The sequence below is a fragment of the Polistes dominula genome, unplaced genomic scaffold (genome assembly GCF_049000335.1).
Source record: "Polistes dominula isolate Pdom_NZ unplaced genomic scaffold, Pdom_raw_medaka contig_281, whole genome shotgun sequence".
NCBI classification, from domain to species: domain Eukaryota; kingdom Metazoa; phylum Arthropoda; class Insecta; order Hymenoptera; family Vespidae; genus Polistes; species Polistes dominula.
Window position 1 is genome coordinate 308,786 of NW_028301067.1, and position 24,532 is coordinate 333,317.

Consider the following 24,532-nt stretch of genomic DNA (forward strand, 5'->3'; position numbering starts at 1 on the left):
TTCCCTCTCGGATCGTCCATTCTGTTGAGGAACGTACGGCGTAGATTTTTCGTGAATGATTCCTCTCGATTGTAGAAAATCTCGAAATTCTTTCGAAATATATTCTCTCCCATTATCCGAACGTAGAATTTTTATCTTGTTACCTGTCTGCCTGTGGACAAGAGCTTCAAATTCCTTAAATTTATTTAGAACCTCCGATTTGTTCCGTAGGAAATAAATTGTTCGAAAACCTGTACAATCATCCTTAAACAGTAGAAAATACCGCGAACAACCTGCAGACTCCACATTTATTGGGCCACACACATCCGAATGCATCATCTCGCCCGGTTTATCTGCCTTGACCCGCCTACTTGAGAAATGAGGTTTTCGTGCCTGTTTCCCCAGCGTACAAGCCTCACAGAAAAACTGTGATCCATTTTTAACCCTTTCGCTACGGTGGGCCTCGCCGCGAAGTACCTCGTCTAGAACGGAGCGCCGTACCGAAAGTGGGAACATTAAGCGCGCGCAGTCTTTAGCATTCGGAGCCTTTTGTCTCAAAAACGACTTTGTGACATTACTTTTAGAAACAAAATGATTTGTGTTCATAATTATGTGACTATAGTCTATGACTATAGTCACCCGTCGCGTATAGGTGGCATCGTGTGACGGGTGACTATAGTCACCCGTCGTGTGCGGGTGTCGTTTTGTGGCGGGTGACTATAGTCACCCGTAGTAGTGAAAGGGTTAATTTTCATACCATTTACAGCTTTCATTTCATCAGTTTTTTTGATGGCGTTCACATTGATATGGCCTAATCGCTCGTGCCATAATTTTAACGAGCTTTCTTGTATTAAATAACATTCCATAGACTTCTTCGTTTTAAATAGCATTCTAAATAATTGTCCATGGCGCTCTCCCACTGAAGATAAAGCACCGCTACTATTTCGAACTTCGCACCGCTTTCCGATAACATGAAATGAAAACCCTCTTTCAGTAATCGCTCCCACTGAAAACAAATTCTGTTCCAAATCCGGAACAAAAAGAACATTTGAAAGTTGGCGGCTCTCCTCTTTACCGTCCACACAAGCGACGATATCTATTGTCCCCATACCCGCCACGGATAAAGTTTCGCCTCCTGCCACTTTCACATATCTTATCTTATCGACCGGTCTTAATTCTCGAAATATTTCTTTATGTGGCGACATATGCATCGACGCCCCCGAGTCAGCTATCCATATCGATTGTTTTTCATTTGTTGCCTCCAAAGAAAACGCCGCGACATTATATGTTTCTTCAAGATTAGACGGCTTATCCGATTTCTTTTTATTTTCTTTATCAGCAATTCTTTTCTTCCATTCACGATACCAGTGTCCTTTTTCATAGCAATAATTACACGAAAATTTTTGTTTCATTTCATCCACTCTGGCTTTACTTTTCTTTTTCCCAGCTTGATTACTAGAAACTGCCTTATCGTTGGACCTTCCGGGCTGCAAATTCATATTTCTCACCTTTAACGCTAACGACGATTCTTCTGCTTTGACCGATGTGAGACGCTTATCTTCTCGGATTATTCTTGCGATTAATTTATCTTTCTTCCTCTCTCCTGCAGTTGTACTCTCCCATGCCATTCTAAATGTAGAAAACTTCGACGGTAAACTATCTAGGAGTCTCGACATAACCGCGCTATCGGAAGGCTTATCTCCGGCATTTTCTAATTTCCTACAAATGCTTTCGAATTTTTCAATACTCGATGCTACCGATTCACCATCAGAAATTCGAAATTTGTAGAATGCTTGCCAGTTGCTCTGCTTCAGATCTTCACTGGTATCCCCGTACAGCGTATTTAGTTTTTCCCAAATTTCTTTCGGCGTGTCACAGTTTATCAAATTTCCATGTAAGAACGTTTCCACCGAGCTAAGGAGAATAACCGACGTTTTAGCACGAAGCGTTTTCCAATCTTTCCATTCCTTTGACGTTTTACTTTCTGGCTCTGCGTCCGTTCCTTTGACAAAATTCGTTAAATCTTCTGCTTCAAGCAAGAACGATACACTGTATTTCCATAAAGCAAAATTTTTCCCATCGAATTTTGTAAGACTATATTTCTCCCTATCTGCCATTTTGTTCTATATTACAATAAAACACAGCCGAGAAAACGCACTACGGAACACTACAGAATATTCTTTTACAAGTAACGCGCACGTATCATAACCCAGAAAATAACACTTTAAGCGCAGTGGAAGCGTGCTGGGCCCATAACCTATTGGAAAATTCTATCTAATGATTTCCAACACTCTTGGTTAAGATACTGAACAACTATATTTCAGATATAATAATATGCATTACATAAAAGAACAAAAGAAAAACTAAGAATAAGAAACGCTACGTCCACGCATTTCGGTTGACGTCCTATAACTAACAACGCACGCACTTCGAGACGTACAGCACACAAAAAAAACAACGGAAGAACAATGTAGCGTCTACGAGTCCACCGTCACGACGCCACGCGGCACTCTCAATACTACATTAGCCTAAATATTCTTCCAATAATTAATTTTTATTTTCTTGACAAATGCTTCGACAGTTTCAAATTCATCTGTAGCACATATATCGTCCGCGACTCCGGTTAGTATATTCTCAAGGCGGCTATTATTTCCCCGTCGGGATAATTTTGCAATGATTGGGCGGCCTGTAGATAAGCTCTGATAAAGGTATCGGTTTGGAAATTATTGTTGTCAAATTTAGGAAGTTGTTCGATGATTTCTCTGGGCGAGTAAGCGTGACTGAAGGTGGTAAATTGCGGAAGAAAGCAAGGAACATGAGCGTGGGAAACCGGAGCATCCGACGGTTCAGGATTCGCGAGTTTTTCGAGAGCTTCTAATCGCGCTTTTCTGAACAAAGTCATCGTCGATGGAAGAAATGCCGTATATCGGCCGATGACCATCTGCCAGCGTTCGGCCAAGCATTGGCTATTAGTAATGACAAAATCTTGGTTGATTACTGGTGTTTATAATCAATAAAATATTTTTGAAGTGAAAACTTCCTTAGAATAGGAGTAATCTGAAAAGTAAATAAACGGAAACGGAGCTATGAAACGGCTGCTATACTAAATAACGAGAGAAAAAGAGACAAACATATAGGATTGAGCCTGCGAGAGAATGAGACCGAATATAGCTATACAGTTTTTCCTATTCTCGGTCTCCTCTTTATGCACTGCTTCGTAGTTATCGCTCGTAAATTTATATGTGTGTGTCGATGTTCGATTGCAAACTACGAAGCGTGCACACATATAGAATAATTTCGATACTATATCTGTTTGTTGGTAGGAGCGATAGAAGGGTAGAAGAATAAACAAAGGTAAGCACGTAGGGACTCGACAAAAGAATAAAGTACAAACGAATCGACGGTGGAAATAAAGAAAGAAAGTGCGTTGTTTGTTTTTTTTTACCAAACATGTCATTTATTTTCTATTTAAAAATGTTTCTATTTTACTGAAAAATTATTAATAAGTTATTTATTTCGCAAATATTATAAATAATAATTATGAAATACATAGAATATAAAATAATTGTATTTTCTGAAATATTTTACAAAAAAGAATATTTACAAGATACATCAGAAAAAATGAATTGAGAACACTATAGAATACAAATGCAGCTGACAAATTCCATTCAAAAGCAAGGAAATTAATGTCACATTTTAAATCGCATATAAGACAATTATACCTATTATTAATAGTAATATTTGCGTATTTAAGTATTTTATACTAATTTTTCAATAAAATATACAAAATTGGAATAAGAACGCAGAAGAAGTCATATTTTAGCAAAAAAACAACCCTCAAAGCCAGAAAAAAATAACTTAAAAGGTGTTTGAAGTTCATGAATTTACTTTTTTAGACATACCCCATAGTCTCCCGATCTGAAACCAAAAGAACACCTATGGAGTTAACTAAAAAAAGCAGTTGTCAATGTCGATCATAAATCGAAATGTATTATTGAAGTGTGGTCAAAAGTAAAAGTCGCTTGGAAAAATATTAAGCCTAAAAAGAGCAAAAATTGAGTAACTAGCATGCCAAGACGCAATAAAGCCGTATTGAAAGCTAAAAGAGGGAATACGAATTACTAAAATTTCGTTCTTCTCTGACACAAAAAATTGATCAAATCAAGGATTAGTTAATATTCTTTAATTTTGCATAAATAATGCAATATATTTAAATTATTTCTATACTATATAAAAAACAAAAGTCACATATAATGTGTTACACATTGAAATTATTTCTGTACTTAGTGAATTACGAAAGCAATGTAAAAATTCAAAAGCAATGAGAACATTTAATCAATTGTTCGAGTTACTGTATATATAGATATAATACATCATAAATTATAGAAAGTAACTGTATAATTCAAATATTTAAAATACAAATAGATATTGTTTATATAATTTATTTTATTCATATTCAAACTTTTGTTTATGTTTAGATCAAATATAAATACAAGTAATAGGATATTTTAGTTCAAATAAATTATATTCAGATTAAAGGATTTGTAGGTAAAATATAATTGTCACATCAATATAAATGCATTAATATCGTAAAAAGTGCCAATAATTCATACTTTTCATTTATTTTTGCAAATTTCTCATTATAAGCGTTGATGTATTTCTATGTTCTTTAATAATGAAAGACTGAAAATAAATTTAAATAACAAGAAAGTTCGTATCCTATTACAGATTGAATATTGTTAATTTCTTTTAGTTACAAAAGTAAAAATGCATTATTCATATATATCTATATTTCTTCTATATATATATATTTCTTATTTAATTCTATCCTTATCAGTGGAATATATTTTGACATTAGTAACTACAAATATACAATTTCAAGATTACAAACAAAAAATAAAAGCAACGTTGACAATTACCGATAAATCATATAATATAACCCAAAAAATTATGCCTCTTATTTTAATTAAATAAATATATTGTTTAATTTAATTTATAATTTATTGAATATGAGAATTCGCAGTCATAAAATTTATATTTTATATACGTAATAAAAAATGTGTAGTTCATTTTATTATATTTTTTAGCTTTTTTTAATAGTCGAAATATTATAAAATGGAATAGGAATTTATAATTAAATAAATATTTGTGATAAGAAATACAATCTAGATAAAGCGTTAGTTTTTACGCAGAAAATCGAAAAAAAATAAAACAAACCAATCAGTTTACAGAATTTAGGCGTCATTTTTATATTGACAGCACTCTTAGAAACATTGAGATCGTTTAAAAGAAAATAACAGATCAATTCTGTTTAAACGGGTCGTATATGATGTTGTTTCACCTATTCATGAATATGTTTATTGCACAATATAGACAATTTTTTCAGTCCTTCGTAGATGTTTATGATATTATTTTTTTAATTTATAGAGTAATCCTGCTTCAGGCTTGACCTTTAATGTGAAATGTAGCAAAGTGTCGATATTCTCATGGTGTCGATGTAAACGCCAAATCATTTTCGTCGTCTTATTATTACGATATTATCGTTGTCGTACCCTCTTCACCTCCTTTCTTCTGTTTTGTCAACAACAGTGATCAAAGAACGAATTTAAGCTGACAGTCCCTTTTTGAATGAGTGACTGAAAGTAATTTCTAGCTTATAATAAGAGTTTTTTTTACAAATTCGCTCTGCCTCCGGTGAGATTAATGCTGGAGTAAAAAATGTCACGCGTACGTGACAGCGGCTTGCAGTGTTAACATTATGTACTGTTCTTCAAGCTGTTCACACATGAAAATAGAAATGAAAGATATAAATACGCAGCTATATATGCATACACATGTATTAGGGGGACCGAAAAGTAATCAAAAATTGTCTTTGATTACGAAATAAATAATATTTTTAAAGATAATTTCCATCCTCTTCTAACACTTTACGCCATAAATGAGGCAGTAGTTCGATATTATTTTTAAAAACGGATGCTCCATTAAAAACCTTATCGAAGTAGATTTTCACTTCTCCAACATTGTTAAAGGTTTGATCTCTTATTCTACGTTCTAACGAATTGAAAATGTAATTCGATATGCAGAGATCTAATGAATAGGGTGGATGAGGTAAAAGTTCCAATCCAAGCTCCGTTATTTTTTTCTGTACTACATCTGCAGCATTTCGCCATGCTTTTTCTTGAAGAAGGATCCTGTTTTTTCTATTGACCAAAACAGATCCTTTTTTTATTAACTCATGTTTCATTCGTTCGAGTTGTTCGCAATACATTATAGTTGTAACGGTCTGACCAGGCTCGAGCAATTCATAGTGTATGATTCCAAGAGTATCCCACCACACACAAAAAAGTCTCTTCTGTATTGTTAGTGATGGTTCAGGTGTCGAAACAGATGCTTCTCCCGAAGAAAGCAATTGTTTTTCTTGTACAGAATATTTGCATACCACCCACTTCTCATCTCCAATAATCAGTCGTTCCAAAAACGGATCGGCTTCATGCCGAGACAAAAGAGACGCGCAGATAGTAAGCCGTTGATCAAGCACCGTCTCCATCAATTCTTCAGGAAGCCACATTCCTTTCTTCCACACTCTTCCCATGCGATGAAGATAATTTCTAATTGTTCTCTCTGTACAGTTCATTTTCAATGATAATTCCTCAACTGTTTGATAAGGATTTGAATCGATCAACTCCTTTAAAAACTCCAACTTATCAGAATTTTTCATTTTTGGGGCATCTTCAAGAATCCTATTTCCATTTCGAAACTTGCGAAACCATGCATAACACTTCCATATTGTCAAAACATTACCGTAAGTATCAATAATTTTGTTCACTGCTTCGAAACAGTCCATTCCTTGATCGAACAAATATAGCATATATTGACGTAAGTGTAATTCGTCTATTCCTGTCCTTGACATATTTCCTCCTTGGTAAAACAAGAATTTTTTAACCGAAAAATACAATTTACAACCAACATTGAACGTAATAACAAAATTTCCGTGTTTACAGGACCGTGTCTCGACATAAACCAAATGTAAATGAGTTCATCGAAGAAATTTTGATTACATTTGATCCTTCTAATACATGTAAATATAAAGATAGGATTGATTAAACATACTCCTGTAAATTTAAATTTCTTTTGATAAAGTTTACTAACTAAATCTATCTAATTTAGCTTTAAACTAACGTTATTACAAATATTATTATTGTTACATCTATGAAATATTGTAAATAAAACTAGTACGAATTATATTCGAAAAATAAACTGAAATTTATGAAACCTGTTTGAATTTTCTGTTTACTGTTTTAATAAATTCTAAACGCAGTTTTTTTGAAAATAACTTGCCAAAAAATCAATTATTTTACATGTATAAGAGTAAAATTTAAAACATTGCCAGCGCAAAAAAGTTAAAAAAATACAAAAGTAATTAAAATTTTTATAGCAGCATAAAATACAACGCCGCTCGAATTAACCCTAGTTAACCTATTTAGGATATTACAAAAACATAATAACTATGATCATCATCTTTGTTGTCACAATTTTGTCTTCCATATGATTAGTATAATAATTTTATAGTTAATTCTTCCTACACAACACGATAAGTTTTGTAATCTTTCAGCGAAAAATTTCGTAAATTATTCCCATAAAATCTTTCAGAAACCTTGCAGGCATCATTCTAAAATATTGTGAAAAGGATTCATAAAAAATTTTACAAAAATATTTCAAGAATATTTTTAAAGAATTTTAATGAAGGAGTAATTGAAATGTATAAAACTATTTTCATGAAACCTAGCAGAAATCATGCTAAAAGATTTCATTCAATACCTCAAATAGGTTTGTAAAAATTTTATGAAAAATATGTCAAAAACATTTCAAACATATTTATAGAAACTTTTAAGACCGGCGATAAATGTAAACGCCTAAATTTTGACCGCTTTTCAGAGGCTCATTTAAAATGGAAGGAATAAATGAATCGTTTGGAAACTTAGCATGTTTATTCATTACATATTGAAATATAAGAATCCGGTTTTTTTTTAAATTTGTTTCAAAATGGCTGCTGTAGTCACTAATCTCCTGAGGCCCTCGCGGCGAAAGGCATCAATCAGCGTGATTTTTAGCATCAGTTACAGCAATTTGGAATAAAAAAAAGGGTTAAAGCGTTTTCATAAAACATGTATTTTTTAGTTGAATTAGGAAAAAACAAAAAAAAAACAAAAAATCGTACATTGGCACGACTAAGACAAAAAAGTTCGATTTTTGACCCATTCTTCCGACGATTTTTGGGTCAAAAATAGCAATTATTGAAAATTTTTGTGGCATTCTTAAAATTAAACTAGAAGCTAATACTATGAAGAAAATGTGTGCTAAATTTCATAAGATTCGGTTTAGAAATGTTTGAGTTATCTATTACGCCAGTTTTAAAAAAGTCGTTTTAAAAACGCGTTCAAAGTTTAGCGTTCGCGTCTAGCGCCGAGTTGAGACCGAGCACTTAAATGAATTTTTAATCGATAAATAATGCGAATTTCATTCTAAACATTTACAAGCATATTTGTGAGATATTAAACTTACTATTTATAAAAAAAAAAAAATCGATTTTTTTTTATTTTACTTGTATCGCCGGCCTTAACAAAACATAACGATAAGATTTCAGAAAATCTTCCAAAAACCTTCTGTGGGACGAGCGCCTCCATGCCAAACTTACCCGGGCATTCGTGAGAGGAATTAGTCAGTGAGCCCTGGCTGGGGAAGCTAAATTGTTTTTTTTTTTAAAGTTTCAAAAATGTTCTCTAGAAACCTTTTCCAAAATATAGTCAAAAGGTTTTAAAAAATCTTTCAAAAGCCTTTTTAGAAATCCTTTGCAAGTTTCTAAGCGCAGACATTTCTCCTTCTAGAAAGATTTTTTTGAAACCTTTTTATAAGACTTAAAACTCTTCAAGAAATGTTTTAGAAAATTTTTAGAAAGTTTCTATGTTATGTGGGATGGTCTAATAAAATGTTTAAGATCAAGTTTGCTGATTCTACCTGAGTAATACTTCACTATATTTTGACATTTTTATTCCACACAGTGTCTTTTTTTAAAAATTAAAACTCATAAAATATAACCTTCCCTAAGCTTTACCTAATCGTTCTCAAAATATGTAATTATACCTAATTAGGATATCGTATACAAATTGTAAGATAAAGTGAAATTTGAATTGGACAGAATTAATATAACTAAGAGTATTTTTCAATAATATAAAATAAACTGGTTTGCTATTTGTTGATTATATTTCTTATAAAAGAATTACCTATTAAATTTTTATACTAATAATATGGATAATAAAATTGTGACAACAAAAATGTTGATCATAGTTTTTATGTTTTTGTAATATCCCAAATAGATTAACTAGGGTTAATTCGAGCGGCGTTGTAATTTATGCTGCTATAAAAATTTTCATTACTTTTGTATTTTTTTAATTTTTTTGCGCTGGCAATGTTTAAGATTTTATTCTTATAAATAAAAAAAAATTGATTTTTTGGCAGGTTTTTTTCAAAAAAACTGCGTTAAGGATTTATTAAAACTGTAAAAAAACAACTTCTACTGGTTCCATAAATTACTGTTTATTTTTCGAATATGATCCGTACTAGTTCTTTTTACAATATTTCATAGATGTAACAATAATAATATTTGAAATAACGTCAGTTTAAAGCTAAACTAGATTGATTTAGTTTGTAAACTTTATCAAAAAAAATTTTAATTTACAGGAGTATGTTTACTAAATCCTATCTTTGTATTTACATGTATTAGAAGGATCAAATGAATTCAAAATTTCTTCGATGAATTCATTTCCATTTGGTTTGTGTCGGTACACGGTCCTGTAAACACGGAAATTTAGTTATTACGTTCAATCTTGGTTGTAAATTTTATTTTTCGGTTAACAAATTCTTGTTCTACCAAGGAGGAAATATGTCAAGGCCAACAATAGAAGAAGTATACTTACGTCAATATATGCTATTTTTGTTCGATGAAGGAATGGACTGTTTCGAAGCAGTGAACAAAATTAACGATACTTACGGTGATGTTTTGACAATAAACAAGTGTTATGCATGGTTTCGCAAGTTTAGAAACGGAGATGGGAATCTTGAAGATGCCCCACAATTAAAAAAATATGATAGGTTGGAGTTATTGAAGGAGTTGATAGATTCAAATCCTTTTCAAACAGTTGCGGAATTATCATTGAAAATGAACCTTAGTGTGGATACAATTAGAAGTTATCTTAATCAGATAGAAAGGGTGTGGAGGAACGGAATGTGGGTTCCTGAAGAATTGATGGAGACGGTGCTCGATCAACGGCGTACCATCTGCGCGTCTCTTTTGTCTCGGCATGAAGCCGATCCGTTTTTGCAAAGACTAATTATTGGAGATGAGAAGTGGGTAGTATGCAAATATTCTGTACCAGAAAAACAATTGCTTTCTTCGGGAGAAGCATCTGTTTCGACACCTGAACAATCACTAACAATACAGAAGAGACTTTTTTGTGTGTGGTGGGATACTTTTGGAATCATTCACTATGAATTGCTCGAACCTGGTCAGACTGTTACAACTATAATGTATTGCGAACAACTGGAACGAATGAAACATGAGTTAGTAAAAAAAGGATCTGTTTTGGTCAATGGAAAAAACAGGATCATTCATCAAGATAACACAAGGCGAAACGATGCATATGTAGTTCAGAACAAAATAACGGAGCTTGGATTGGAACTTTTACCTCATCCACCCTATTCATTAGATCTCTGCATATCGAATTACATTTTCAATTCGTTAGAACATAGATTAAGAGACCAAACCTTTAACAATGTTAGAGAGATGAAAACCTGTTTGGAAAAGGTTTTCAATGAACTATCAGTAATCGTTCTTTAACGTGAAATCTTACGATTTCCTTATCTCTGGCGTTGTGTTGTAAACTGTAATGGAAATTATTTTTCAGTATAATATTAATTTTGCCAGCAAAAAAAATGTTAATTACTTTTCGGTTCCCCTAATACATGCATAAGCTTATATAACGGCGTATTTATATCTTTCATTTCTATTTTCATATGTGAACAGCTTCAAGAACAGTATATAATGTTAACACTTTACCAGCCGCTGTCACGTAAACGTGAAATTTCTTACTCCAGTATTAATCTCGCCGGTGACAGAGAAAATTTGGAAAGAAAAATCCGATTATAAGCCGGAAATTATTTTCAGTGACCTATTCAAGAGGAAAGTATCAGCTAAAAATCGTTCATTGGTCACCGTTGTTGACAAAATAGAATGAGGGAGCAGAAAAGGGTAGGACAACGATCATATAGTAACTATAAGACAGCGAAAATGATTTGGCGCTTACCTCGAAACCTTGGGAATATCAACATTTCGCTACATTCCATATTCGAAGTCCAGACTGAAACGGGACTACGCTATAAAATAAAAAAGTATTATAATAAATATCTAAGAAGAACTAAATAAGTTGTCAATAATGTGCAATAAAAATATTCACGAGTAAGTGAAACAACTGCATTTACGGCCAGTTCAAGCTGGATTTAATCGTTATTTTTTTTTTAAACGATCTCAATGTTTCTTAGAATGCTGTCAATATAAAAATAACGCCTAAAATCTGCAAGCTGATTGGTTAGTTTTCATTTTTATCGATTGCCTGTGTAAAAACTAAAGCATTGTCTAGATTATATTTTCCATCAAATATTGTATATTTAATTAATTGTGATTTTTTATTCAATTTTATATTATTTTGACGTATATAAAATATAAATTTTATGACTGCTGATTCTCATATTTAATAAATTATAAATTAAATAAACAATACATTTATTTAATTAAAATGAAAGGAATAGTTAATTTTAGTTAAATTATATGATTTATCGTTAATGGTCAACGTTTCTTTTTTTTATGTTTTGTTTTATGTTTGTTATCTTGAAATTGTATATTTGTAGTTACTAATGTCAAAATATATTCCACTAATAAGGATAGAATTAAATAAGAAAATATATATATATATATATATATATATATATATATATATATAGAAGAAATATAAATATGTGTGTAAAATGAATTTTTACTTTTGTAACTAAAAGAAATTAACAATTACAATCTGTAATAGGATACGAAATCTCTTGTTATTCAAATTTATTTTCAGTCTTTCAATAATAAAGAACATAAAAATACATCAACGCTTATAATGAGAAATTTGTTAAAATAAATTAATAGTACAATTATAATATGAATTATTTGCACTTTTTACGATATAAATGCAATTATATTGATGTGAAAATTATATTTTACTTATAAATCCTGTAATCTGAATATAATTTATTTGAACAAAAATATCCTATTTCTTGTATTTATATTTGATCTAAACATAAACAACAGTTTGAATATGAATAAACTAAATTATAGAAACAATGTCTATTTGTATTTTGAATATTTGAATTAAACAGTTACTTTCAAACATTTAGTATGTATTCAATCTTTATATACAGTGACTCGAACAATTGATCAAATGTTCTCATAGTTTTTAGTATTTTCATAGCTTTCGTAAATCACATTGTAGCAAAATAATTTAAATATGTTGCATAATTTAAGCAAAATTAAAGAAAATTAACAAATCTTTGATTTTATCAATTTTTTGTATCTGCGAAAAACAAAATTTGAGTTACTCGTATACCCTCTTTTAGCTTTCAATACGGCTTTCTTGCTTCTTGGCATGCTATTTACTCAATTTTTGCACTGTTCAGGCTTAATTTTTTTCCTAGCGACTTTTACTTTTGACCACAATTCAATAATACATCTTGAATTATGATCGAAATTGACAACTGCTTTTTTCAGTAAACTCCATAGGTGTTCTATTGGTTTCAGATCGGCAGACTATGGGGTGTGTCTAAAAAAGTAAATCCATGAACCTTAAACCATTCTTTAGTTATTTTTTTCTGACTTTTAGGGTTGTTTTACTTGCTAAAAAATGACTTCTTTTGCGTTCTTATTCCAATTTTGGAAACCTACTCTCTTCTTTGCTTCTCCTTTCCTCCTTTTCCCCTCCACTCGTCCCGCAACCCCGCTTTTATCACCATATCTCCAGACCTTGTCCCTCCTTTCCCTCTCTTATACTCTCAATCCTCTTCATCCAATCTTCCCTTATTCCACTCTGATCCATAATCTCTTATATCTTTTCTTCTATTCCTCTCCTGTCCTCCTCACCTATCGTTCTGATGCAACCTTCCCACAAATTCTTACACGTCTCTCTCTCCGACCCGCACACCCTGCAGCGTTTCCTTTCCTCCTCCTCCCAGTATCACCCTTCCCTCATCTCATTCCCTAATCTTAATCTCACGACTCTTCTCTTCCTCTCTTCACTCCACTTGCTTTCCCAATTTTTTGTTAACTCCTCCGCTATCACTAGCATGTACCATTTATTATATCTGGAGCTTTGTACCTTTTATCCACCTTTCGTCCTCCTGCCGCCTTCTTACCTCTTTTTCAATCTCTTCCGAACTCTTAACAACCTCCTCCCTGTCCTGCACTATCCTCTCTCTAAACCTTTTCCTCCCTTCTTCCCATTTCTTCTTCTCCATCTCAGCTTCTCCCCCCTTTTCTCTCTTCCGCGCCTCCTTTCAGCATTCTCTCGCCAGCTCACTTCCTTCTCCTCTCCTTAGCTTCTCCTCATACTTCCAAACTCTTTTCGCTGCTCTTGTTCCCAGTTAATCTCTTTTTCCTTCTTCTCTTATCATTTACCCTGGTGTCCTCCAGTCTACTTCCAGTGTCTATCTCATGTACCTTTCCTGTACCCACTTGATCTCTTTCCTCTCCTCGCACCCTTATATCTCCGCTCCGTAACTTAACACCGTCTACACCAGCGTGTCGAAAAGCCATATCTTCCTCCCCCAATCCTTGCTGAATATTCTTCACCCTAATCCTCATACTTGCCTCATTACTGCCCCTGCTTTCTTTACTCTATTCCTTAAGTGCGCTTCCTGTCCTCCATTCTTTCTGAAAATATAGCCCAAATACCTGAACTCCGTCACCTCTTCTATCCTCTTTCCTTTCCAATTCCAGTCTATCTCTCTATTTTTCCCCCTCCTCTCCTAAATCTTAGTGTCTTTGTTTTCTCCACATTCACCTCTAACTTTTTTCCTATTACAATACTCCTCCATCTTTCTCAGCATGCTTTCCATTTCTTCTTCTCTTTCCGCAAACAAAACCATATCATGCGCGTATGCGAGTGAGAGTATCCTCTTCTCTCTTACCCTTACACCATCCCACCTTCCTTTCATCAATTCCTCCTCTAAATCTGCTGTAAATATGTTGAAGAGTATCGGACTCATTGGGCACCTCTGCATGACACCTTTTGCTGTCCAGAATCTATCCCCTTTCTCCCCTCCCATTGAAAAATTAGAATAAGTTTCTTAAATACGCATGTATTACAATTAATAATAGATATTAATAATTTTCTTATATGCGACTTAAAATGTGACAGTAATTTACTTGCTTTTGAATGAAATTTGTCAGCTGCATTTGTATTTTACAGTGTTCTTATTGAGTTATAGGAGATATTAAAAATACTCTTTCTTATATCACAATTTCCTTTATATTTTATATTATAAGATGGAAGCACGTCTTTACTCAATCAGGAGTAGAAAAAGAATAAATGAATAACGAATAAGCAAAAAGAAAAATGTTTCGTCGCCAAGCACTTCGGATGCAGCTGCTCCTTGGTAGGGATAAAAAAAATAAATATTAAGAAGGACCGCCCATCGATAGAACAAAACACTCTGTGTCCCACACCGGATATTGGATATTATTTATATTCATAAATGTATCCATTATATTTTGTAGATATGGTATCATAAACGCAGAATAAAGAATACTGCGTAGAATTCAACACGCCCCCTCAAAATTTAATCGATTAAATCTTTACATTAAATTGCTTTTATGTCATTTTAAATAAGATTATACTATCAATAATTAATTGATCAAAGTAAAGACGAAACATCCACTAAGTTTGACTCTACTTCTGGGAACAAGTACATATTATCCAGTATTCATTATTAAGGAGTGGGGAAACCCAGAAAAAAAACTCACCCAGACCACTTAAAACAATAAATGAATACATAGTAAATGATTTTAAGTCTGTTATCCATATAACTATTTCAGTCCCATTCCATCTCTGAATTCCAGGAATTTGACTACTGGCAATGGCTTACTTAAAGTGTCTGCTACTTGGTTACCTGTAGAAATAAATTCGAGTTTTATTACACCTTTTTTAACTTGTTCTCTTGTGAAATGGTACTTGATATCTATATGCTTCAATCGTCTGTGATTGCCTTGATTATTTGCTATACTAATGCAGTCCATGTTATCCTCGTATATTACAATCAGTTCGGAAATAATTATATTAATACTAAAAGCCAATGATTTTATCAAGAGTGCCTCTTTCACGGCTTCGAAGAGAGCCATATATTCTGCCTCTGTAGACAAAGTAGCTACCGATGCTTGTCTTTTCGTATTTCAACTGATGGGACATTGTTCGTATAACTTAAATAAATATCCAGTTGAACTTTTTCGATCCGTTTGTTCACTACATCCCCAATCAGAATCGACATAACTACTCAATATGTTCTTATAGTCGGTTCCAGTGTAAGTTAATTTAATATCAGCTGATGCTTTAAGATATCTGAGAACTCTTTTAAGGTTTGGACAAAGTTCTCTGTTACTTTTATTTGAATACCGACTCAGGGTATTCATGGCAATACTCAAATCGGGTCTGGTACAAACCATTATGTACATCAAACATCTAATTAAATTTTGGCAGGGTGCATCATATTTTTCATCCGAATTCAAAGCTAAATGATCTAATATAGTAGGAAGAGGCGTACTAACGGGCTTGTAATCTTGCATATAAAACCTTTGAAGAATAGTTTCGATATATGAACTCTGATCTAATGTTAATTTTCCTTTGATTCTCTTAACTATAATTCCTAAAAATAATTTAATTTCATTTAAGTCTGTCATGCAAAACATATTCATTAGATAGCTCTTAAAAGCAATCATTTTCTCCATCCCAGCAGTCACAATTAAAAGATCATCCACATATAGTACCACATATATATTCTCCAATACATATATTCTTTTTATCCAAAATATAAATGCAACGATCTACTGACAAATTTCGGAATTCTTTTTCTAAAAGGACTTTATCAAACATCTCGAATCAACATCTAGCAGATTGTTTTAAACCATATAAAGCTTTATTCAATTGATTACTATTGCTTTTTACGCCCTTAGGAATCCTCATGTAAATTTCCTCTTTTAACACATCGTTCAAAAATGCGGTTTTCACATCCATATGATGAACTAATAAACCATGATTATTTGCAAAAGCAAGGAATCAAAAACTTGAAATCCTAGCAACTGCTGCAAGAGTTTCATTATAATCTATCAAATATTTTTTACTAAAACCTTGAGCAACGAGTCTAGCCTTGGATTTAATTTGATTCCCAAATTCATCATTTTTACCTGCAAATACCCACTTGCAATCGACAACGTTCATATCTTTTGGCTTCGATACCAAATTCCAAGTTTTGTTCATAATAAATGAATTTATTTCATCTGTAATAGCTTGTTCCCATTTTGCTTTATCATTTCTCGTCTTTAGTTCTTCAAATGACATGGGAATTGAATAAACTATAGATTGTGTAGTCAACAGATAATCGTCATTCATAAATTGTCATTCTCCATTTCATCATACGAGATAGGAGATCGTTGTTTAATCCTACCACTCCTTCTGGGTCCTATACTATCATTAGATTTCCTCTCTTTAATATCCTTAGATTTCGGTTCTACAGCTATATCTGTTTCAGGTATATTTTTACTTTTTATGGGATCTACTATTACTTTCTTTCTCGACCTTACCATATCTGATTTCTTACTATCAGATTTATTTCTTTTACATACATCTGATTTCTCACTATCAGATTTATTTCTTTTACATACATCTGATTTCTCACTATCAGATTTATTTATCTCACCTCTCATTTCTACTGATTTTGGCATCACACTTGACGCATCAGTTTCATGTGAATCTCCTTCCGAATTCACTTCTTTCAGCACCGGTCGAAAGTTCAAGTAATTTATTCCATCTACTATTACATCACTTACTATTTCAAATTTTCTATACTTAACATTCCAAATTTTATATCCATTCGATACAAATCCTACTAATATATCTTTGTAAGATTTTTCATCGAATTTAGACATTCTAATTTTATTATGCACATAGACTGTGGAACCAAATACCTTCAGATATTTTAAGCACGGCCTTTTATTATGCCATAATTCAAACGGAGTTGTATTTATTGTAAGGGCCCGTGTTAGAATTAAATTAATTAAATAAATTGCAGTTAAGACTGCTTTTCCCAAAAATTCCTTTTCTTGATCAGCACTATTTATCATAACCCGTGCTTTTTCGGTTATAGTTCTATTTATGCGTTCTGCAATGGTAACTTATTTCCTTTTGAACGCCATAATCTTTCATTTCATTTGATAGATATTCTCTACCATTATCACAATACAAATTGACTAACTTTAAATTAAACCGAGCCTCACTCTTTGCAACGTAATCTTTGAAAACTATGTAAACATCGGACTTATGCTCTAATAAATAAGTTACGCCATAATGCGTATATTCGTCAATGAATGTTATAAAATAATTTTTGTTATTGACCATAGAAGGAGTGATTGGACCACAAATATCTGTATGAACCATAAGCAATGGTCGTGTAATATGACACTTATCTTTTTCCTTATTGAATGGTAATCGTGCTTGTTTACCGTAAAAATAAGCTTCACATAACTGATCATCCGGGATGACCTTTTCCAAGTGAGTCATATCCTGAATCATTTGCTTATTTTTCAACTGTAAAAATTTTGTTTTTCCAATATGCCCTAAACGCTTGTGCCATAATTCATAACTATCATTGTTACTGTTACTTACTTGAGTGTTAATTAAATTTACCTTTTTTGCAACATCTAATTCTATAGATATTAGATTGTTTGAAGGCTTACCACAAATCACCGTTTTACCATTTTTAGCGATTACCACGCCGTTCTCATCGAAGATGATACTCATCCTTTTCTCCTGCATTTTCCTCACGGACAGTAAGTTGTATGGTACGTCCGGGCAGTATAATACGTCTTCGAGGACTCCACTTGAACCCATGTTAATCATCATGTGTATCTGTCCCTTCCTGGTGGCCGTGACGAATTCCCCATTCTTCGCTACCAAAACTTTAATGGGAGAATGTAATTCGACCGCAATTGAGAACACGCTATCATCGTTCACAAAATGATCCGACGAACCAGAATCGAGGATGAAAACTAGTTTTTTTTTCCGGGTGACTTGATACTCCCCAGTCATAAAGGCAAATCCAGATATATGCTCATCTGTTGTCTTTCTTGTCGTCTGAGCAGTACGCACATTTTTATTCCTCTGCGTCATTTTAAATTGTTGGTTTTTCTTGTAGTAGAAACAATCTTTCATTCTATGTCCTTTTCTTCCACACTAGTGACACTTCTCACCAAATGAATTTCTGTTCTGCTTAAAACCTGCCCTTTTCTGATTTTGACTTCTATAGCTGCCTCCTTCGAACCTTACGTTGTTAAAATGATTTCACTTAGAATTTCTTGTTACGGGAGTCTCAACTTGCAACACCTTTCTACTGGTGTCCATTCTCTCGCTAGTAATTTTTTTCTCACGGTCAAGCAGTTTCTTTTTCACAATGTCCAGGGCAACGTTGGTTTCTGTCATCATCGTTTCGATGACAACAAACACTGTACTATACGCCTCGGATAAACTTGACAAGAGAAGTGAGATTACCTCATTCTCCCTCAAGGTAACACCTGCAGCCGATAGTTCATTTATTAATTCGTCAAATGTTTCGAAATGCTTCTGTAATTGTGTGTCTTTCTCAGTTTTATACTTAATAACCTCTTTCTAATAGACAATTCGGTGGCCGTACTTTGGCTTTCATAAATTGCGTCTAAACTTGCCAAGATGGACTTCGCTGTACTATTACTTGTATCATACTTGAGATGAGTATCCGCTAGATATTGTACAATTGTACATTTGACAATACGTTCAACTTTAGACCAACCCGTAGTAGCTAATGACGGAGGTTCTTCGTCAACCACTTTCAACACAGCGAGTTCTTGCAATAGATTTCTCCCTCTATGTTTCCACGCACTGTATCTTGTACCGTCAAACTGCGGTATGTTTCTTCTGTCTTTAGACATATCTATTTTCACTAATTATATATATAAGTAAATCTAAAATGAACAACACACAAACCTTAAACACAATTAATGCACAGCGTGATCTTAGCCCAAAACCTGTTGAGTTATAGGGGATATTAAAAAATTACTCTTTCTTATAAAACAATTTTCTTTTTATTTTATATGATAAGGTGGAAGCACGTCTTTACTCAATCAGCAGTAGAAATGGAATAAACGAAAAACGAATAAACCAAAAGAAAAATATTTCGTCTAGAAGCACTTAAAAAACACAAAATAACAAAACAAATGCGCTTTACAGCAATTAGAATATTGAAAGATTAAAACCACATCACAAAATAATGATGTAATTTACAAAAAGTGCGTAACTATAATAATAATTTAATGTTTTATTGTATAACAAAATTACTGCACATAAATGCAGCAAGATTCCTTCATTACCACTTGATAATTGTAGTATATTCTAATAAATGTCAGTACAAATTCAATAATAAAAATAAAAATAAAAATAAAAAAAACACTATTTGAATAAAAAAAAGTTTGAATAAAAAAATAATAACTCGTATTTTTGGCAATACAAAAATTAATAAATATGATAATAGTATAGTAGTTATATGTAACTAAATTAATAAATTTCGTTTTTTAATATTTTGTTTTTTATGACTGAAAATTTATTTATAACAATAATAACTATAATAATGAATAATACAAATACAATAATACTGATATCGATAATAATTATTTTATGGCATACGCGTAATTTGTAGGACGATTCTCATTATTGCTTCTATGCTATTTTTAGGATTAATATATTATAAATATTGTAAATCAATAAATTGAATTAATTCAAAAATAAAGTTATATATTGATATTTTTGTCATTGTCATCACAAAACACGTAAATTATTTTAATATTTAATAAATAGAAATTTCGTGAGTTCTTCCTAGCGTTGGAAGACTAAAATTTGGTTTAAGGCCGGCGATACATGTAAAATAAAAAAGAAATCGAATTTTCTTTGTTTTTTTCATAAATAGTTAGTTTACCATCATAAAAATATGCCTGTAAATTTTTATAATGAAATTCGCATTATTTATCGATTAAAAATTCATTCAAGTGCACCGCCTCAACTCAGCGCTAGACGCCAACGCTAAACTTTAAGCGCGTTTTTCTCAAAACGATTTTTTTCAAACTGTGCTGAAAGATAACTCAAAAAGGTTTCAACCGATTATTATGAAATTTAGCCCACATTTTCTTTATAGTATTAGTTTCTAGTTGAATTTTAAAAATGCTACAAAAATTTTCAAAAATTGCCATTTCTGGCCCAAAAACCGTTAAAAAAAGGGTCAAAAATCAGACTTTTTTGTCTGGGTCGTGCCAATTCACGATTTTTTTGACTTTTTAGTTTTTCCTTAGTTCAACTAGAAGATACATGTTTTAGGAACACTCTCCGACACTTTTTTTTTAATTTTAGATTGCTGTAACTAAAGCTAAAAATCACCATGATTGATGTTTTTCGTCGCGAGAGCCTCAGGAGATTATTTACTACGGCGGCCATTTTGAAAAAAAATCAGATTCTTATATTTTAATAAGTAATGAATAAACATGCTGAGTTTCAAAACGATTCACTTATTCCTTTCATTTTAAATAAGCCTCTGAAAAACGGTCAAAATTTAGGCGTTTTCATGTAGCGCCGACCTTAACAATTTCTCAGCGATAAAATTTTATTTGATCGAGAATGTAATAAATAGTTTATTCGATTTCTTTGATTTAAACATTTAATAATTATTGTCGGATAAATAATCATGATAACATCCTTTTTATATTTTTTTAACGGGATATTCTATTTTTAACAGAAAGAAGATATGTTAACTAATTTTAGTTTATTTGGTTTAGAAAAATTCAGAGATCCGGATGAATCCGGTCATTACGGTGATATATAAAGCTTGAGTTAAAACTTTACACTATGTACATACTTTCGAACAGATAAAAAATGTGAAAATATTAGAAATTTTGGATACACCAGGTTTTTTTTTTAAGTATACAGTCTTGTAAGCATATACATTTATATCTTAACAAAATATGAAAAATTACAACTTAAAATAGAAAAACAGTATAAATTTCATTGCTTGTATTGCAAATGCATTTATATTTAGCTCTCTCGTTTCACTTAAAATTAACTTATGATGAATGTGAATAAGTAATTTAATCATAATCTATCTTATTCGCTCCAACTTGATTAAATAATCTTTCTTTAATCATTTGTGTCATTAAACCATGTATAATTTCAATTGTAGTTTTAGAGCTATCACGTGCTGCTTGTGTAAGATTTGTTGCTGAATTATCACCTCTACTCGTTCTTTTTACTGTCACTTCAGCTTCTTCTAATTTATTAGATAAATCCAATATTTGTCCTGTAGTATAATCTGTATTTGTTAATAGACTGGAAGAACTAAGAACGCTCACCCAATATTTATTCCATAAAGAATCTAACAATTTTCTATCTAATGATGATATAAAATATGATATTTCTAAAGAATAATATTGATTACAATGTACACCAAAATCTTCGATTTTTTTTAAAGGTATTGTTTGATATTCTGATTTCTCCTTATTAGGATTTTTATAATCCTATAAATTAAGAAAAGTTATTTTAAGATAAGTATATATATATATATACGTAAGTATATACAGTTGCATGCAAAATTATCCGGCCAAACATAACTTTTTGATTATGTAATATATAAAGGGTGCAAAATGCAAATACAAATTTATCATCGTAAAGTATTTTTCTTTTGTTATAAAACCATGTAATTAGAAAATTATATATAACAATTTATAATTATTTATAACAAGAATAATAATTTTTGGTTTTTCATAAATAACTGGCAAAGCACAAATTTCGCACTATGTATAGAAAAAAACTGAAGAAAAAATAATCAGAAATAGTAATAAAAAATAAATATAAGAAATAAATGTTAAATTTTCATCAATATTTGGTAGCCATATCCTTTGTAGCTATCACAGCAGCACATCGGTGAGGCATCGATTCAATCAGTTTAATGATTTTATCTTGACAGATATTTTGCCACTCTTCTTGAACTTTTTCCCCACAAATAATCAGCTTTATTCGCACATGTTTTAGACCCTAATTTTAGTTTTAACTCTTGCCATTAATACTCTATGGGATTTAAGTCCGGAGATTGACTTGGCTACTCTAAAACTCGGACTTGTTTCTGGGAAAAAACTGTTGAAGGAGCTTTAATTGATGTTTTGTCTCATTATCCTGCTGAAATATCCATCCTCGTGGCACGTTTTGAGGTGCATAAGGCAGAATTACATATCTAATATGATATCTCTATATTTAATAGAGTCCATTGTGTCTTCAATTTTAAAGATTGGGCCAACGCCTTTCCAAGAAAATGCACCCCATAGCATAATGCTACTTTTTCACCGTGTTTTACAGTGGGTAATTTGATATCTTGAATCATATCTAGTACCTTTTGGTCGTCGAACATATCTCCTAATTCCAATTTGTCCTTCTTATTTTTCTAACTGATAAGTGGTTTTTTAACAACAATAGTGGGACCGAAAAGTCCCACTTCTGTCAACCTTCGTGACACAGTACTTTGACTAATGTCAGCTAAATTATCTTCGCGTAACTCGCATGCATTGATTGCAGCAATTTTTGTTACGTCTGAGATAAACCTTTCTTTTAATTACTCTATCAACACGATTAGTTATTTTTCTTGGTCGCCCAGGATTGCGTTTAGTTTCTAAAGAACCCGTTGTCTTAAATTTAATAATAATATTGTTAACAGTCGATTTTCCGATAGCCAAAATTGTTGATATTTCACGGGAGACTTTTCCTTCATCGTGTAATTTTTATAATTAATTTGCGAATGTTTAAAGAGACGTGCATTTCGGCATTTTGACAAAGTGTTACTGATCGGACAATACAGAAAAGACAACGAACTCAATGTTTACATAGATTGGCGACTGATAACGTGAACATAGCTAAGTAAATTACATTCTACCTTGATTAATAATACCTTTATAGAACATGACCGGATATTTATGAAAAACCAGAAATTGTCATATTTGTAACAAATAATTGTTAATAGTTATAAACAATATTTAAATGACATATTTCGATGGCATAATAAAAACGCTTTACAATGATATATTTGAGTTTTCATTCTGCATTTAGTAAACCACACTAAATGATTAAATTATGTTTGGTCGGATAATTTTGCATGCAACTGTATAAGATGTATTAGAATCATAATTCTATATAACTTTTGATACGCACTTTTGGATAAGTTCTAAATGCTCCTAAGCAAACTTTACCCGCAGAAATAGTTTGCACAGGATCAATTACAATAGCGACAAATGGATCTTGATAATTTTGATTCATAAGTTGTGTAGCCACATCAATACCAGATAACCAACATCCATAACCTGGATGACTATGATACCAGCCAATAACGTTCTCTAATCTGCCAACCTAAATGGATATTTTATTACATTAAACAAAATACTATGACATTATGCAAGAAACAAAATGATCTTTTTTTCCATTTTACCCGTTTTATATAATCCATATATACAGTCATATATTCATATGCTTGAGCTTGCGCATTAACCCTTGTTTCTGTCCCTTCAACAGGTAATGCAAAAGAATCCATAACAATCATTACATTTCCTAGTACTTTTCCAATCAGAACACCCATTACTTCATTCTTCTTACCAGAACGTGCGTGCATTAGCATTTTTAACAATGCTAATGCTGAGATTTTAATATCTTTGAAAAAATGAGGACTATATTGAACAAATCCAATGCATTAGAAAAATAAAATAAGATTTCTATACTTAACTATTTCTATATTTAGCATAATGTTAAACTTATGGAAACGTTTATATATTTATATTAGACCTACTTTTTTTCCCATGGCTTAATACACAATATCTCTTGGTTTCGTTGTTTATCAAATTTGTAAATTTCATCACTAGCACTGATTGTTTCAACTTCATTTGACATTTCCCATGTCTTCTGAGCAATAATACTTTGATCACTGGATGTACTAGCCATTTTTTATTTTCTTGTAAAGCTACAAAATATCACAGATTAAACAAATTATCTTTCACAATTTTGAATAAAAACTATGATAAAATTAATGTTTAATCAAGTTCATCATATATTACATTAAGTATTAGACATTCGCAATAACTTGATTATCATTA

The 24,532-nt window shown here is 31.9% G+C and overlaps 1 protein-coding gene across 1 annotated transcript; it reads right to left on the reverse strand.

Annotated features, from left to right (window-relative positions):
• Window positions 1-19,924: 19,924 nt before the first annotated feature.
• LOC149031365 (COP9 signalosome complex subunit 5-like) lies at window positions 19,925-24,399 on the reverse strand. Its single transcript, XM_089176261.1, has 4 exons — window positions 24,229-24,399; window positions 23,875-24,109; window positions 23,601-23,795; window positions 19,925-21,919 (listed from the first exon to the last, which is right to left on the reverse strand). The coding sequence occupies exons 1-4, from the start codon at window positions 24,378-24,380 to the stop codon at window positions 21,494-21,496; spliced, it is 1,008 nt and encodes a 335-aa protein (XP_089032387.1). The 5' UTR covers window positions 24,381-24,399; the 3' UTR covers window positions 19,925-21,493.
• Between the last annotated feature and the right edge of the window lie 133 nt (window positions 24,400-24,532).

Bases quoted from the DNA above. Each gene is read 5' to 3' on its own strand.
- LOC149031365 (XM_089176261.1), bottom strand. From the start codon at position 24,380: ATGGCTAGTACATCCAGTGATCAAAGTATTATTGCTCAGAAGACATGG. The intron at 24,110-24,228 runs GTAGGTCTAATA...TGTTCAATATAG, and splicing joins ATTAAGCCATGGGAAAAAAA to TCCTCATTTTTTCAAAGATA. The intron at 21,920-23,600 runs GTGCGTATCAAA...CTTAATTTATAG, and splicing joins CATTTAGAACTTATCCAAAA to GATTATAAAAATCCTAATAA.